At 41.3% G+C, this 19,100-nt stretch overlaps 1 protein-coding gene across 4 annotated transcripts in view; it reads right to left on the bottom strand.

Annotated features, from left to right (window-relative positions):
• Positions 1-19,100, bottom strand: part of USP12 (ubiquitin specific peptidase 12) — a 119,476-nt gene that overhangs the window by 54,493 nt on the left and 45,883 nt on the right. For all 4 annotated transcript variants that reach the window (XM_059684063.1, XM_059684065.1, XM_059684066.1 and 1 more), the window contains exon 2: positions 9,136-9,216. In XM_059684063.1, the coding sequence (XP_059540046.1) occupies positions 9,136-9,216 (81 nt within the window). The remainder of the gene's footprint in view (positions 1-9,135; positions 9,217-19,100) is intronic.

Below are 19,100 nucleotides of genomic sequence, written 5' to 3' on the forward strand. Positions count from 1 at the left end.
GATGCTTAACCACCAGCCAGGCCATTTTGCTTCCCTTGATTTCATTGAATTTCAGTTACTCAGCTTAGGGAAAAACAAAAGACTATCTTAAGCATTCAGATTGATCCACAGGCAGTAATAAAAATGGTACCTTCTGCCCTAGCTGGTATGGCTCAGTGGATAGAGCTTCGGCCTGCGGACTGAAGGGTCCCGGGTTCAATTCCAGTCAAGGGTACGCACCTTGGTTGCAGGCTCCTCCCCAGCCTGGGCTCTGGTGGGGGATGCATGCAGGAGGCAATCAATCGATGTGTTTCTCTCACATCGATATTTCTCTCTGTCTTTCCCTCTCTCTGCCACTCTCTCTGAAAATCAATGGAAAACTATCTTCAGGTAAGGATTTAAAATAAATAAATTAAAATAAAGTGGCTGTACCATTTTAAAAAAATAAAGAAGTGGTACATTTAAAAAAATGGTACCTTCTTAGAAACCCTTTTTGTATACAATTGACAGTGAAATTTTGATACTGTTATCATATTAAATTAAAAACAACAGCAGAGCCCTGACCAGTGTGGCTCAGTGGATAGATTCCTGGTCAAGGGCATGTACCTGGGTTGCAGCTCGTTCCCCATCCCCAATCAGGGCTGGTGTTGGAGGCAAGCAGTTGATGTGTCTCTCTCATATCAATGTTTCTCTCATTCTTTCTTTCTCTCTCTCTCTCTCTCTCTCTCTCTCTCTCCACCCCTCCCTCCTTCCCTCCCTCCTTCCCTTCCACTCTCTCTGAAAAGCAATGGAAAAAATATCCTCAGGTGAGGATTAACAACAACAACAACAAAAAACCCACACAAAACAAACAATAAAAAAAAAGCAGAAAAAATATTATAGAAATTTAGTATTCATTTTATTTAGGATGTTCTGTTACTTGTTCTGAGGCTATCTGTAAAAAAAAGTTAGACACAAAGTTGGTGGTAAGAGTAGATACAAAGGTGCCTGGCCACTGTGGCTCAGTGGTTGAGCATCGACCTATGAACCGGGAGGTCACAGTTCGATTCCTGGTGAGGCTACATGCCCAGGTTGTGCGCTCAATCCTCAGTAGGAGATAGAGAAACCAAGATGGCAGCATAGGTTAATGCCGGAGTTTGCTGCCTCGAACAACCACTTCCAAAATACAACTAAAAGACGGAACGGACATCATCCAGAACCACAGGAGGCTGGCTGAGTGGAAGTTCTACAACTAGGAGGAAAGAGAATAGCATACCGACTCAGAGGAGGCACAGTGCTGAAGTCAAATACTAAGGTGTGGAGTGCATGCGGAGGGGGCTGGCAGCGGAGGGCACGGTTGTCTGTTTCAATCGGGAGGGAGTCTCCAACTCTGAGCTCCAGATCCGGGCGAGTCTCTAGGGACCCAGACTCAAACGGGACTGTTTGGCTTCTGTCGGAACTCGAAGGCAGCTTTCTCTCCGAGGTTCGCAGCGGTTGCTGGGACTCTGAGAGGCAGAGCCCCTGGGGACGGGACTGAGAGCACCCATAACTGCTCGCTCTGCCCACCCTGTAGATTCCCTGGGACCCGCCCCGCCCAAGCCCTGCACAGAGGCATTTTCGGGATAGCCTTAGGAAAAGGCTAGATTAGCACCGCCCTAGAGATCCAGCACAGAAGTTCTCCCACTGCAGACACAACTGATTCTCATATCCAGTTGGCCTGGAGGTCAAATCACCCCCAGTATTGCCGACAACAATCAAGGCTTAACTACAACAAGACTGCACACAAAGACCACAAGAGGGTGCACCAAGAAAGCATAAAAAATGCGGAGACAAAGAAACATGACAGAAATGGAGGTTATAGAGCTCAAAACTGCACTTTTAAGGTCTTTCAATAATTTTCTAGAAACTGCCGATAAACTTAATGAGATCTACAAGAAATCTAATGAGACCCTCGATGTTGTGATAAAGAACCAACTAGAAATTAAGCATACACTGACTGAAATAAAGAATATTATACAGACACCCAACAGCAGACCAGAGGAGTGCAAGAATCAAGTCAAAGATTTGAAAAGCGAAGAAGCAAAAAGCACCCAACCAGAAAAGCAAAATGAAAAAAGAATCCGAAAATATGAAGATAGTGTAAGGAGCCTCTGGGACAGCTTCAAGCCTACCAACATCGGAATTATAGGGGTGCCAGAAGATGAGAGAGAGCAAGATATTGAAAATCTATTTGAAGAAATAATGACAGAAAACTTCCCCTACCTGGTGAAAGAAATAGACTTACAGGTCCAGGAAGAGCAGAGAGCCCCAAACAAATGGAATCCAAAGAGGACCACACCAAGACACATCATAATTAAGATGCCAAGAGCAAAAGACAAAGAGAGAATCTTAAAAGCAGCAAGAGAAAGAAACTCAGTTACCTACAAGAGAATACCCATACGACTGTCAGCGGATTTCTCAACAGAAACTTTGCAGGCCAGAAGGGAGTGGCAAGAAATATTCAAAGTGATGAATGCCAAGAACCTACAACCAAGATTACTTTATCCAGCAAAGCTATCATTCAGAATTGAAGGTCAGATAAAGAGCTTCACAGATAAGAAAAAGCTAAAGGAGTTCATCACCACCAAAACAGTATTATATGAAATGCTGAAAGGTATCCTTTAAGAAGAGGAAGAAGAAGAAAAAGGTAAAGATACAAACTATGAACAACAAATGTGCATCTATCAACAAGTGAATCTAAGAATCAAGGGAATAAATAATCTGATGAACAGAATGAACTGGTGATTATAATAGAATCAGGGACATAGAAAGGGAATGGACTGACTATTCTTGGGGGGGAAAGGGGTATGGGAGATGCGGGAAGAGACTGGACAAAAATTGTGCACCTATGGATGAGGACAGTGGGTGGGAAGTGAGGGTGGAGGGTGGGGTGGGAACTGGGAGGAGGGGAGTTATGGGGGGGAAAAAAGAGGAACAAATGTAATAATCTGAACAATAAAGATTTAATTAAAAAAAAAATCCTTCAGTAGGAGGCGTGCAGGAGGCAACCGATCAATGATTCTTTCTCGGATTGATGTCTCTCTCTCTCCCTCTCTGAAATCAACTTAAAAAATTTTTCTTAAAATAGTTAGACACAAAGTTGAAATACATGATGGGGTAAAAGTAGGTTTACAGTTATGAGTATACAAAACACAGAGTGTATTCTGTACTATTATTTATTAACTAGAGGCCCAGTGCATGAAAATTCATGCACTGGAGGGGGGCCCCTCAGCCCGGCCTGCCCCCTCTCACAGTCCGGGAGCCCTCAGGGTTGGGAGGCGACCCGGCGATCAGGGGAAGGCGATCCCCCATCACACCTCTGCTGCTGCCACTGCCGGCAGCTCAAGCCTCTGCCGGCCCTGGTCACCTGAACCTCAGGCCAACCCTGAGCAGCTGGGCGGCTGAGGGGACTGGGGGACTCCAGAGGCAGGCGCACGGAGTGGCTGGGCCTGCCTGGGGACGGGCCCAGCCTTCCTGCACGCCTGCCGCCCCAGTGGGGCTGAGGGGACTGGGCGCCGCCATCTTGTGGCTGTGGGCACCGCCATCTTTGAGGGCGTATCAGTCAATTAGCATATTCCCTCCTTATTGGCTGTGGGCGCCGCCACCTTTGAGAGTGTATCAGTCAATTAGCATATTCCCTCCTTATTGGCTGTGGGTGCCACCATCTTTGAGGGCGGGGCAGTCAATTAGCATATTCCCTCTTTATTAGCTAGGACTACGGACCCAGTGCATATATTCGTGCACCCTGAAAGGAACTGTGGGCCGCAAGGCTGTGGTGGGCACAGGGGTGGATCTTGGCCCATCCTGTGCCCCCACACAGCCCCTCCTGCCACGCCTCCTGGTCTCCTGTCTGACAGCAGCCCTGCTCCTGCTGTCACCGCTCCCACGTGTTGATGGTGCCCGCCCTGCTCGCACCTGCTGACAGCGTGAAGTGATGGGGGCTGGCGCCGTCATCAGTGCCAGCAGCAGCTGCTGCCTCAATCGTCCCTCAGGAGCAGGGGGAGGTGGAGAAGCCCTCAGGTGCAATCAGGGTGAGCAACCTCTGCTCGCAACTGCTGATGGTGCCGAGCGATCGGGACTGGCGCCAGGCGCCAGCAGTGGGTGCGAGTGGCGGCCCCGCACCATCTGCGAGTGCGAGCAGGGTCATCGCTGGCAGCGGGTGCGAGAGGCAGCTGCTGGCCCAATCAGCCCCCAGGAGCAGGGGAAGGTGGAGAAGCCTTGAGGGGTGATCGGGGCCAGTAGCCACCACTTGCACCCACTGATGGCGCCAAGCGATCGGAGCTAGCGCTGGGCACCGGCAACAGGTACAAGTGGCAGCTACGGCGCCAGAAGTGGGTGCGAGTGGGGCTAGCACCAGCAACAGGTGCAAGCACTGAGCGGGACTGCGGCACGTGGGAGCAAAGAACTTTCAGTAACCACCAGAGGCTCGCCCCGATGACAGCGACCAGTGCTCCGCTTTGGTCTGGTGTTCACTTGTTCCACCATCCCACCGCACCCGACGCCCACCATGTTCCACGCTCTGCCACCTGCTGCCGACGCCTGCCATGTTCCGCATGTGCCCCCTGATGGGACAGTGCACATCATAGTGACCAGTTGTTTGGTTGTTCCAATTGTTCCAGTCTATTTGCATATTAGCCTTTTATATATATAGATTATTGTATTTTTTCCATACAAACAACTGTAAACTTACTTTTGCCCCAGCCTATATTTAAATGTGGGGCTTTTTAAAAATTGATTTTAGAAAGAAAGGGAGAAAAATCAATGAGAGAGATATGTCAACATCAATTGGCTGCCCCCTGACCAGGTATCGAACCAACAATGCTCAACCACTGAGCCACACCAGCTGGGCCCAGCCTGTATTTATACTGGCAAAGGTTAAAGCAAAACAACTTTCAATATATAATACTATTGTTCTTTAAAAAATGGGTCTTTCGGGAGACTATCAATGGGCATAACTTTACTACAATTCAATACACATATTAACATTGGAAACCAAACAAAGGTGACAGTCACCGAAGAAACTGTCATCCCCAGAATTAAAATGAGGCTTTTGATCACTAGGCAACTCCACATGTAAGCATGAACATATTAAATACTAAAAGTAGAGGCTAGACTTCTCATTAAACAAAGTATATTAAATATACTCACTTAATTCTACTCCACATGTCTAATAAAATGACAGTAAAAGAATAGATTAGGGAAAACCTCAAAAGGCCCAAGAAGACAACCACAGACTTGAGATATCAATGGACTTACAGAAGATAAAAGGCAGATGGAGAAAAAGTAGAAGCCCAAGTGCCTGTAAGGGACAAACAAAAAAACCCAAACTGATTCACACCTGTAAACCTGGGGATTTTGCGGGGAGGGGAAGCTGCATCTAAAATCACAAGTCTGGTATAAGTCCTTAAAAGAAGCATTTCAAGCTCAGTTGGTTAGAGCATCATCCCAATACACCAAGGTTGAAGGTTCAATCCCCAGTCAGGGCACATACAAGAATCAACCAATGAATGCATAAATAAGTGGAACAATAAATTTATTTCTCTCCCCCCCCACACCTTACTCTCTCTAAAAATCAACAATAAATAAAGATCTTTTGTTTGTTTGTTTGTTTGTTTTTAAAAGGGCCATTTCAACCCCCAGGCACTTAACCTGTCTTTCAACTACAGGCTCCACAGAAATTGACCAGGAGAACACTGGTCCATTATCTTTAAGGGCACCAGTGAGACAATGACAGGAAACAGAGGACGGAAGGCCCAACTTAAGCCACTCCTAGATGGAGACTGGAAGGGGAAACACATAGCCCCAAAGAAAACCCTATAGCTAATAAAATTGGGGCGGGGGGCGGGGGGGAGGGAAATAGACAGGAAGCTATGTTCTTAAAAGCCTGCTTTAAGTGAAACTCATAATAGACAAGTTCTACCCATAATACCCCAATCAGCTTTTTTAGAATTTTACTTTTATATATGAATTAAATTTGAGGAAAGCTTCTAATAGAAAAAGCAAAGTTTAAAATGGGTGGGGCAATGAACTTAGAGGTCTCAGAAACAATCCAGTAAGTATCAGAAAACTTCAGCAACAACAAAAACTATAAATACTAACCTGAGAAAAATAACAGAAAATACTGCCTTCGTGAAACAAGATTAAAAAAACACACACAAAAGTAACATTCTAAGAAATAAAAAGTGTAATGAGTTGAAAAAAAGTCAAAGAAATTGTCTAAAATGCAGAATTAAAAAGGCAGATGACCAAAAATGGGGGGAGGGGGGAAGAAATATAGAGAATCAGTCTAAGTGTTTCAATATGCATCTAACAGTATTATAAAAAAAGACAGAACAGAGAAATTATATTAATTGAAAAGAAATTATTCAAATAATAGTATCAGAAATGTTCCAGAACTAAGGAAAATGAAACATCAGTCTGAACAGGTACATAAATGCCCAATGAAATAATGAGAGGGAGGTCAAGACACATGAAAACTCAGAACATTGTGAACAGTAGATACAGAGCATCCTAAAAGCCACACGACCAAATTTTTAAATGGGAGAAAGCCACATACAGAAGAGATCAAGAACCAGAATGGCATTAGCCCTCTCAACAAAAGTCAGAAAATGCCGGGAGCCGGTCCATCCTTGCTGTTTCAAGGGACCTGGCATATATGGCATACGGTTCTTAATATGTTTGCTCACCTTCTTGGTGCTGTGTTTTAACCAAGGTCACCTCTCCGAGAAAGGTTGAATCCCCAGGTAGGGATTTTCCCCTGAAGTTAGGGAGGGAATAAAACCCCTCAACTAAGTGCCAGGCGGGTAATTAATCCCTTTAACTAGGAACAATCATGCTTAAACTACATAATCTTTTCTCCCTGGAATGGAGATAAGAAACGCCCTAACCTTTGTAATAGAGATTGATAGGATTGAATCAACTGGTATAAATACAGTTGTAACAAGACAGAAAGACACAGAACTCAGAACACAGAACTAAGGACACAGGGCTTGGAAGACAGGACCAAGAGAGACAGAGCCTAGGCACAGAACCTACACAGAGCATTCTCTAGAGACAGAAGAACTTCGCTGGCGAGAGCATGCCGGAGGATCCTGGAGAGGGACTGGTCTCGGAGCCTAGAGACAGAGCCTAGCAGGAGAACATGGCAAGGGATCCTGGACTGAACCTGACTACAGAGATTGGCAGGAGAACCTGACTGGAACCTGGACACTGAACCTGACTGGAGAGCCTGGACAGAACCTGGCTGGAGAGCCTAGCGAGGGAACATGGCTACAGAACCTCGCTGGAGATCCGAAGCAGAGCCTCTCTGGAGATCAAGACCAGAACTTGGCTGGAGATCCTGGCTAGGCTGCTGATCAACTGAACGCTGTCTCCGTGTCATTCCTTCTTCGCCGACTCCGTCCACACCTTTGGGGACCCCTGGACCTGCTGGGGTTGGACCCCGGCAAGAAAATAATAGAATAAGGCCTTAAAAATTCCTAAGGAAGGTTATAACCTAAAATCTGTATGTAGCTGTTACAATAACAAAAATGTTTTTAGCCCAGCCAGCATGGCTCAGTGGTTGAATGTCGACCTATGAACCAGGAGGTCAAGGTTCGATTCCCAGTCAGGGCACATGCCTGGGTTGCAGGCTCGATCCCCAGTGTGGGGCATGCAGGAAGCAGCCGATTAGTGATTCTTTCTCATCATTGATGTTTCTCTCTCCCTTCCTCTCTGAAATCAATAAAAATATATATTTTTAAAAATTTTACATACACAAGATCTCAAACTTTATCTCCCATGTACATTTCCTAAAGAAGCTACTGTAGAATGTGCTCCACAAAGCCAGGGAGAAAACTGGAAAAGAAAATAGAATCTAGAAAAGGCAAAACGTGAAGGGAATGTCCAAGTGGTGGAAAAGGAATGGCAGGCAATGGCTGCACAAAAGGACAGAGGGCTCCAGGGAAGGAAGAGTTTGCCTGATGGACATGTTCAGTGAAAACTGACATTGAGAAATTCTTTTTGTTTTTTTTAGCTCTGATGAAGATTAGCTGGAAGAGTAAATGGAAATTAAGGAAATGGAAAAATAAAGCAATGGTTAATTCCATATTGGGAGAATGGCGGAAAGTGAAGCAGGGGGCAGCAGGGGATGGTGGCAGAAGTAAAGAACTAAATTTCTTATCTATCCTAACAGGAAGTCATAGATTTTTTTTAAAAATAGCAGAATTTTAAAAGTAGAAGTATAAACACTTTATTTATAATTTAAGGATATATTCCAGAAAAAACAAGTCTGAGGAGTAATAAGTAGTCTTCGCTGCAGAGGGGCTAGTGAGTGGAGATTGCCGATTCTTTGTTATAAGCTTTACATTTGCAAACGTGATTCCCAGAGCAGGGGAAGGCATACATGTCACTCCAACTGCTTTTCCCAAATCACACAAGAAATCTATCTCATACATCATAATTACAGACTAGTATTTAGCGACACACCAACTTTGTTCAATTTAACTTAATTACCTATATCATCATATATAGTATATTTTTAAATACTCACCATGGATCCACCTAACAGTATATAAATTACCACAACAATTATATAACACAGATTTGTGGTGTTTTCTGATGTTGCAGAAGAGTTAAAAATTCTAAAGCAGGTTCTTCCAAAGTTTCAATAATGTATAATTACTAGAATTACCTCCACAAGGATTGAGGGTGTATTTTTTCCCCTATACTTTGTACTTTTACATTTATACTAGTAGAACAATGTCAGAGGTAAAATGACAAAGACCCTATCTCAACACATGGAGGAACTGACTAAACTATTTGGACCACTTATATGTAGACTTTAAATAAGTCTGAAAGAATCAAGAGATCATTTGGTCTAAGCCATATGAAATTTTGGTTATGAGAAAATTTTGACATAAAATAGGAAACATCAGGCTTATAAGTAGAAACTATTCTATTTCTAAGGCACTTAAGTCATCAGATAATTTTGTTCCCTTCCATTAAAGATAAATTCAAAATTCAAAATCAAGTTTCTTGGCATTAAGTCTACTGATATAAATGAACATGTTTTCTTTAATAAATTATGAAATGCATTCATCATTTTTTAAAACTACTTCCAACCATAATTCTGAAGGCTAAGCATCAATGAATACTTACATTGACTAATCCAAAATAGTGCTCATTGACTGGAAACTGTTCTGGACCAATCTCTTTCTCTAATGCCGAGGCATTGGCGCCCTAAAAAATGAAACACAAAAATCGTAGTATTTAGAGTATTTTCATAACTTTATCATAATTAATGTAGGCATTATGAAGACATCCTTTAAATAACTATGCTCCTTATAACTACCTAACATTACTGAAAGAAAATAAAAAAAGGATAATGAAGAATAAAGGCTTTTAATAATATTACTAAAAACTAGTTTGAAGAAACTTTCTCATATAACCAAAGCCTAGATCAAGGAATTATATCCCTAATATGTTCCTTTTATCCAAGTAATGAATTAAAGCCCTTGCTGTATCATGCACTCTAAAGGGAGTTTGTAATCTGATAGCAGCCATCTCAGAGAGCTGAAATTTTGTGAAATTAAAATGCATATAATATTCAGTGGCCAACAATTCTTCAGAGATATATAACTAAGAAATTCTCACATAGAACTAAAGGGGAAAAGAATGTTTACTGAAGTATTACTGATGATTGTATAGCTGACAGTAATCTACAGGGTCTATAAAATATTACAGCATAGCCCAGCCAGTGTGGCTCAGCGGTTGGGCACTGACGTAACCAAGAGGTCGCAGGTTCAATTCTCAGTCAGGGAGCATGCCCAGGTTGTGGGCTCAATCCCCAATAGGGGAGTACAGGGGGGCAGCCAACCAATGTTTCCCTCTCTCCCTTCCTCTCTCTCTTAAAAAAAATCAATAAGAATATATTTTTAAATAAGAACAGATTTATAAAAATATGATAGCATATTTTATAGTAGAGTCAGAATAAATAAACTGGATTTACATACAAAAACATGGATACTTCTCAAAAACAATGTTAAAAAAAATGATTAGCACAAAACTCCATCATATATATAACAGCACACACATTCTGCCTCAAGGACACTGGCCTGTGGTTAACACCACCTTTAGTGTGCAGAAGCCCACCCCTGCTGTCTCCTGACAGAGGTACATTTCTGAACCTGGGAAGCCCAGACCTTTGTTAGACAACACATCCTCAACTTCTGGATGGGGCAAGCCTAAAAATAAGTACATACATTAAAGGGAACTCCTGGGTTGGTGGTCAAGTTCTACCAAAACAAGGTATTTCCTCTGATAACTTGCAGCCATCTAGCACTGTGTGTGTGTGTGTTTTATTTTTATATAAAATCCTGACACAATCACTAGTTTACAAACACCATTCATTTCTAAATTAGAATACCAATAACTGTTTTTATAACAATATCAAATTCAATTATTATAGCAACTTCAAGGCACACTGATCAAAGCAGTCCTCATGGGAATGTTGCAAGCCCTACTCTCCATCCCTGCCAGCTCAAGTCTTGTCACAAAACTTCAAAACTATCAGTAAGCCCAGATGTTTACCACCTACTGTAAGAATTCAAACTGAATTTTTTTTTTCCTCAAATGAGTATAAAGTCTCTCTCTCTCTCTCTCTCTCTCTCTCTCTCTCTCACACACACACACACACACACACACACACACACATACACACACACACAAAAGGTGCTACACACACACACACACGGTGCTATTATCCAAAATACCTCATACATCTATCTGTGTGGAATGCTGTCAGTTACACACACCTTAGGAAAGCATCTATAGCCTTAAAATGAACTAAAGACAGAACAAGATGTGAACTTTATCTTTCCAGTGTTAATTCCAATTACATGCCACACACCATGCAGTCTAACCACCCCAGATGTCCCATTTGAACCCATATATACCACATACTTTCATGCACTGCTTAGAAAGCCTTTCCCCATCCCCTTATCCTCAAGTTTTGACTATGAGCCAAGTTATTAACCTCTCTGTGCCTCCAATTCCTAACTATAAAATGAAAATGTTACCAACCACTTTATAGGGTAGCTATGAGGCAGGATGGTAAGAACCAAGGAAAATTCCTTGGCAAGTGGGATGGGGAAACTGAGACAGACAGCTCATTCAAACTGGCCTTATCCAGCACCCTGACTCGCCTGCCTCCTTCTCCCTTGCACAACCATTCCCTTAAGCATTAAGTCCTTAGGACAATGAGGTTCTGATCAGCATCGAATAATCTCAGGAACAAAGTCATGGGTCTGTTGACCACAGAGATGAAACAAAGCTTTGGTCAAACTAGAGATAACATCTAGGCCTCAGTTGTGTTTCAGCTCCAGGCCCAGAAAAGCAGCAAAACCAGAGGAAGCGAGGTCCTGGCTGACATCAGGACCAGATGCAATGACCAATGACCCTCTATCCCAGTGCTGACCAATCAATAGAGACTATGACCCTGACCTTCTAGCTAAAGCATGTCAAACTCAAAGGCTAACACAGGCCAAATAAACAAGGTTTAAGTTTAGGTGGGCCGCAAAAAAACAAAAGCTTCAATTTTCATAGAAACAGGTTTATTTCCATAGAGACATGCTGAATACAAAGGGCTGAAATAAATGAGTAATCGTTAACATAAAATAATAGAACATTTTAATAAAAATTAGTTTTTTCTTGAACATTAACTTACCAGACGCTGAATAACTGCACAAATTAATAAGCATAACACAAATAAACCTATTTTTCTTGTTCTCCAAAAGCGAAATATTTCCTGCTGCGCACACCAAACAAGACAGTCCAAGACCAATGACGTGGCAATTGGCTGCTAAAATATTCGCTGCTAGCATTAGTGGAGAGAAATGGTACGCCTGCTCCCGTAAGGTACGTAAGGGAAATGAATGCAACACGATTATAATAATCAGTCATTAGCGAACATTGTAGTTCATTATTAATAATTATGTATAACAGGATATTGTAAAAATTAAGTTATGAAATTTTTATTAAAACGTTTCTTACATACTGTTATATTGGCTGGGCCACAAAAATATTCATTGTGGGCCGCGACTTTGGCATGTTTGTTCTAGCTCATTCTGATGAGTTAGTATATTAAAGGACACACCTAGAACGGTGATGAATATTCTACTGAAATCCTCCCCTGAGATTTCCCCTAAAATCCTACCTTTAGAAAACAGATAAAAACCCATAAGGCAAAGAACCCAGCAAATCTATACACCTTCCTTTTTCAGGTGCAGATATGTATCTTGGCTTTCTTTTCTCCTAAGTTCTAAAGGCCCTTCTTTTGCCTCTGTTATTTGTTTCCTGAGTCCAAGCAGCCCAGTTAGCTCACTTCTTCTTCCTCTGTGATTTTCTCTCTAAAAGGCCAAGGCAGCTCTCTGAGCAGCCCGAAAGTACATTAAAGAGAAGATTTCTCTTTAGTGTACTTTCATTTTGCATGCTAAATAAATTTCCTCTTATGCTGGAGTTGTTGGCTCTGAATTCTTTCTTTGCCAAACTCAAAAATCGAGGTCCATCAATCACCGCTAACAGTTACAAATAAACAAAATTAAACTTTTGAAAAGGCATCTAGCAGTGCCTAGTACATAAGCAAATGCCCCATAAATGTTGGTTCTCTTATCCTCTTTCTCTTAATCCCAAGGGGGTAAAAAGTTATTCTCATGAGTTAGTAATATTAATAATTATCATCTGCTCCATGCAACCAAAAAATAATTATATGACACTACCTACCGAGTTCAGTTATTTTGCTCCTGGACTACAGAGGACAAACTCTTAAATGCTTGAACAAGTATTATGTATGGCATCATTCGTCCTCAGGGGCCCTGCCCTTTATACCAGATTCTAGTCTACTTTTTATTCAACCACCAGATTTTTGGCTATAGAGTCTTTCATGAGCAGCTAAGTAGAAGAGGGAACTGGGGGTTAGGAACAGCAAAAGGAGTTAAGGAAGACTGCAGAAAGGAACTAAGTTGTCCCCACCCTCCTCCTTCCTGCACTGGAGCCTAGAAAAGGAAAAGAAACTGGGTGACACCTGAGCCCTCTATCCTGACCTGCATGGCCAGGACCTTGAGTTCCATGGGAACCGGGCTGTGTCTCGTTCATCCTATGTCCAGCACATGGTGGGTTCTCAATAAAATGTTTATTAAATTCTTTTTTTTTAAGGCTAAGAAATAAGAGAAGGAAACAAAAGAGACAGCTCAGCTATCATTAAAAATAAAAAACAGATCTTCTCCTCCATCTGGCCAAGTCCACAAAGCAGCCCCTGGATGTTCCAACAATGTACTCCCCAAAAGCCTAACAAAGAGCAGAACCATAATCAAAATAAGGTTTCCACAGCTAAATGTGTTTAAAAATTAAAAGATTAAGTAATTTTGAAAGTCTCCTCTAAATCAACATTCCATCATTTCCAATCACTTTCTTCTAAGAACATTATAAAATTAAAACAAAACTCCCCAATTCAATAGTGAAGAATTATGGTTGCAGATGGAGTAAGGGTAGCAGTAAGAAATGGACAGTATAAAGAGAGAATGGAGCCCTGACTGGTTTGGCTCAGTGGATAGAGCGTCGGCCTGCGTATTGAAGGGTTCTAGGTTCGATTCTGGTCAAGGGTATATACCTTGGTTGTGCGCACATCCCCAGTAGGGGGTATGCAGGAGGCAGCTGATTGATGTTTCTCTCTCATTGATGTTTCTAACTCTCTATCCGTCTCCCTTCCTCTCTATTAAAAAAAATCAATAAAATAAAAAGAGAGAGAATGGAATTTACTTTATGACAGTTCTAAATGAAGGCACATTGTAATAGGCTATACTTTACTATAGTAATGATGCTTATCAAAGATTCTGTGAATGCAGGACCATATTCTTATGCATGGATTCAGGCTTTTCTCTGCAGAAGTGATCAGAGTACTTCCTATTTCTAGCCAGATGCTAACTACAAAGGAAAGAGTATACTAAGCAATCCAGTTTGTAATGAGTGTTTTTTTAATTTAAAAGTTTTTTCAAAACTTGAGTTAGATGTAACTGGTGAAAACCAACCATAAAGACAAAAACTTGCTGTGCAATTTTCAGCATCTTTGAAGTTCTCAAACACAGACATCCCTTGAAGATTTTGTTGAAGGCCAATAAACTCTGTCATGTCAAATAATGGACAATCAAGAGCCCCAAAATTTAAACTGATTTTACAGCAAGTCAATATTTCCATCCCTATACTTGAGAAATATGATCCTACTAAAATTCACAATGTTTTTTTTCCAAGCAATTCTTTATTTGGAAAAAAGAATAGAGGTATGTTCAGTTAAGAATTTCTGCTCTAAGGCTTTCATAGGCATTGGGATTCACTTGTCTTTTCTGAGTACATGACATGCATAGAAGGAAGAAGACATTTCTGACTGTACTGTCTCCATTACTCTAACATACATAAAAGGTTATTTTAGACTCAGTATCTATTACTGCATATTCATCATGAAAAAGCAATTGGATATTCCTGGCCTTCCTGATTAAAACAGCCAAAAGGTGAATAAATTTCTAAATTAAAAAATAATAACTTACTAAGCTGGTAAGAAAATGAAGAATCGACAGAAACCAAAACACATAGTGATGGGGGACCACTGGGATATAAGCAAATGTCAAAGACAGATTTCATGTTGAGGGTATCTGCCAACCCCAGTGACCTTTAGCCTCTCTTCTGACAACTGAATGAAATGAAAACAGGAAAACTAGTGCTAAAACTTAGGGCCCATCCAAGATAGGGACGATAGCAGAAGACACAGCATGACACTGTAATCCCCAAAGGGCTATGTCTTCAATGTAAGAGAGAACAAGAAATAATTCTTAAATGAGACAGAAAGGAAACTTGTCCTTGGCACTGGAGGAGGTGGGGCAATAAATATCTTCCAAACTTTCAAAACCACAAGTTGGTCCTCATGAAAGTTTGTGACTCAAATTCCCACAAGCTGTAGTTCTTTAAAGAAAAAACAAAAACTTAAGGACAGAAACCACGCCACCTTGAAGGGGAGAGCTGCTGTGACTAGGAGCCCAACCTCACCACCACCCAGAATGGTCTCAGACACCACCCCGGACACTACAGGCACTCCGGCCAAAGATCTGCTACCTCAGCTGCAGAGCCATGGACACCAGGACTCCAGCCTCCCCAGATGGGGGCTCCTGTGGGTCCCAGAGTGCACCTCCCCTCACGCCGCCCCATCGCGTCATTCCTGGGCACAGCGCATCCCACTGGTGAGTCTCAAACTGCACCCCCTACCGGCCAAGCCCGCAGCATTGCCACGGCCCTGCACATCCTGCAGGCGAGCTTCTGACTGCGTTTCCCCACCTAGCAAACCTGCAGTGTTGACCCTAACCCTTTGCATTCTGCCAGCGAGCCTCAGACCGGTGATAGCAACAATGGGGAGACAAAGAAACAACCCACAAAGGAAAGAAAAGGAGGAATCGCCAGGAAAAGAACTAAATGAAACAGAGGCATGCAATGTGCCAGAAAAAGAATTCAGAGTAATGGTCATACAATTCATAAACCAGATGGATGAGAAAATCAACAACTTATGTAAAAATTAAAAAGAAACCAAGAATGATATAGCTACAATAAAAAACACAATGGAAGTTTTCAACAGTATACTAGAAGAAGCAGAGGACCGAATTAGTGAGTTAGAAGGTAGGGTAGAGAAATGCCTAATCTGAACAATTGGAGAAAAAAATTAGAAAGCAGGAGGAGAACCTAAGGGAGCTTTGGGACAACATGAAACAAAGTAACATACGTATAATAGGGGTGCCAGAACGACAAGAAGAGAAGGATTAGAAAACCTATTTGAAGAAATGACAGAAACCTCCCTGATTTGGGGAAGAAAAAAGTCACACAAGCACACAGAGTCCCAAACAAGATGAATCCAAAAGGCCCACACCAGGACATGTTGTAATTACAATAGCAAACGTTAGTGACAAAGAAAGAATCCTAAGGGCTGCAAGAAAGAGACAGAAAGTTACCTACAAAGGAAGTCCCATTAAACTATCAAATGATTTTCAACAGAAACACATCAGGCCAGAAGGGAATGGAATGAAATATACAAAGCATTGGAAAGCAAGGGACTGAATCCAATAATATTCTATCCAGCAAGGCTATCATTCAAAATTGAAAGGGAAGTCAGGAGTTTCACAAACAAAAAAAAAGCGAAGGAAGCTTATCATTACTAAACCAGCAATGCAAGAAATGCTAAAGGGACTGTTGTAAAAAGAAGAAACAGAAACGCAAGAAGGAACATAGGCACAAAGAATAAAGATGGCTACAAACAAGTACCTTTCCTATATAATAAAAGCCTAATATGCAAATCAACAGAAGGGCAGAATGACAGGTCACTATGATGCACACTGAACACCAGGGGGCAGATGCTCAACACAGGAGCTTCCCCCTGGTGATCAGTGTGCTCCCACAGGGGGAGCGCTGCTCAGCCAGAAGCCAGGCTCACAGCAGCGCTAAGGAGCAGCTAGCAGGTGGGCGGTAAGGAGCAAGGTCCCGGACTGCAAGAGGGCACAGGCCAGGCTGAGGGACCCAGCCCCCCCCCCCCAAGTGCACAAATTTCATGCACCGGGCCTCTAGTCAATAATAACCTTAACTGTAAATGGGTTAAATGCTCCAATCAAAAGACATCGAGTGGCTGAATGGATAAGAAAACATGACCCATACATACGCTGTCTACAAGAGACCCACCTCAGAACAAGGGACTCATACAGACTGAAAGTGAAGGGATGGAAAAATATCTTTCAGGCAAATGGAAATGATAAAAAAGCTGGGGTAGCAATACTTATATCTGACAAAACAGACCTCAAAGTGAAGGCCATAACAAGAGATAAAAACAGCCACTTCATAATAATAAAGGGATCGATACAACAAGAGGATATAACTCTGGTAAACATGTATGCTCCCAATGCAGGAGCACCCAAATACATACAAAAAATTCTGGAAGATATCAAAAGAGAGATTGACAGCAATACAATCATAGTAGGGAACTTTAATACTCCACTGACATCACTGGATAAATCCTCTAGACAAAGTAGCAGCAAAGAAACAGCAATCCTACCTGACTCACTAGATCAGATGGACTTAATTGACATCTTCAGAACATTTCACCCCTAAGCTACAGAATATACATTCTTCTTAAGTGCACATGAGACATTTTCAAAGATAGACCACATATTGGGACACAGGCAAAATCTCTCCAAATTTAAGAAGATTAAAATCCTATCAAGCATCTTCTCAGATCACAATAGCATAAAATCAGAAATCAATTACAATAAAAATATTGAAAAAAAAACAAAACACTTGGAGGCTAAATAGCATGCTATTAAACAATGATTGGGTTACCAAAGAGATGAAAGAAGAAATTAAAAACATGCTGGAAATAAATGACAATGAAGACACAACAATCCATAATCTATGGGACATAGTAAAAGCAGTCTTGAGAGGGAAGTTCATTGCATTACAGGCCTACCTCAAAAAACAAGAAAAACTTGTATTATCTAACTCTAGAACTTAAATAATTTGAAAAAGAGCAGCAAGAAAAGCCCAGAGTGAGCAGAATGAAGGAAATAATAAAGGTGAGAGCAGTAATAAATGACAAATAGACCAAAAAAAAAAAAAATACAAAAGATCAATAAAACCAAGAGCTGCTTCGTTGAAAGGATAAACAAGATTGATGAACCTCTAGCCAGACTCACCAAGAAGCAAAGAGAGAGGACTCAAATAAACAAAATCAGAAATGAAAGAGGCAAAATAACAACCTACCCCACAGAAATACAAAGGATTGTAAAAAAAAAATACTATGAACAACTCTATTTCAAGAAACTGGTCAACCTAGAAGAAATTAAAAATAGAACTCCCATTTGACCCAGTGATCCCACGTATAGTAATATATTCTAAGAAACCCAAAACACTAATCATAAAGAATATACACACTCTTATGTTCATAGCAATGGCACAATTTACAATATCTAAGATTTGGAAACAGCCCAATGTCCATCAGCAGATGAATGCATAAAAAAGCTGTACTACATTTACAAAATGAAATACTATGTGGCAGTAAAAAAAAGAAGGAACTCTTACCATTTGCAACCACATGGATGGACCTGGAGAGTATTATGCTAAGCAAATTAAGCCAGTCAGAGAAAGATAAGTATCACATAATCTCACCCATATGTGGAATTTAATGAACAAAATAAACTGATGAAAAAATAGATCCAGAAAACTAGAAGCATGAAACAGACTGAGGAATTTCAGAGGGAAGGCGGGGGTGGGGAAGTGGGTCAGAAGAGATTAACCGGGCAACTTATGTGCATATATGGATAGCCCATGGACACAGACAATAATGTAGTAAAGGCCTGGGAGGGGTGGGTGCTGGATGGATTGGATCAATGGGGGGAAAAAAAACAAAGGGACATCTGTAATACTATCAGCAATAAAGATAAAATTTAAAAAATAAATAAGAGATTTGCAAAGATGGGAACAAAAAAATTAAGATACCTAGGAATAAACTTAACCAAGATGGTAAAAGACCTGTATTCAGAAAACTACAGGACATTGAAAAAAGAGATAAGGAAGAAAGACATAAACAAATGGAAGAATATACCATGTTCATGGATTGGTAGACTCAACATCATTAAAATGTACATACTACCCAAAGCAATCTACAGATTCAATGCAATCCCCATTAAAATACCACTGGCATACTTCAAAGACCTAGAACAAACTTTCCAAAAATTCACATGGAATAAAAAAAGACCCCGAATAGCTGCAGCAACTTTGAGAAAGAACAACAAAGTAGGCGGGATATCAATACCAGATATCAAGCTATATTACAAAGCCACTGTCCTCAAAACTGTCTGGTTCTAGCACAAAAACAAACATATAGACCAATTAAACAGATAACCCAGAAACTGACTCAAGCCAGTATGCTCAATTAATATTTGACAAAGGAGGCAAGAGCATACAATGGAGTCAAGACTATCTCTTACATAAATGGTGTTGGGAAAATTGGACAGATACATGCAAAAAAATGAAACTTGACCACCAAC

The sequence above is a fragment of the Myotis daubentonii genome, chromosome 2 (assembly GCF_963259705.1).
Source record: "Myotis daubentonii chromosome 2, mMyoDau2.1, whole genome shotgun sequence".
NCBI lineage: Eukaryota > Metazoa > Chordata > Mammalia > Chiroptera > Vespertilionidae > Myotis > Myotis daubentonii.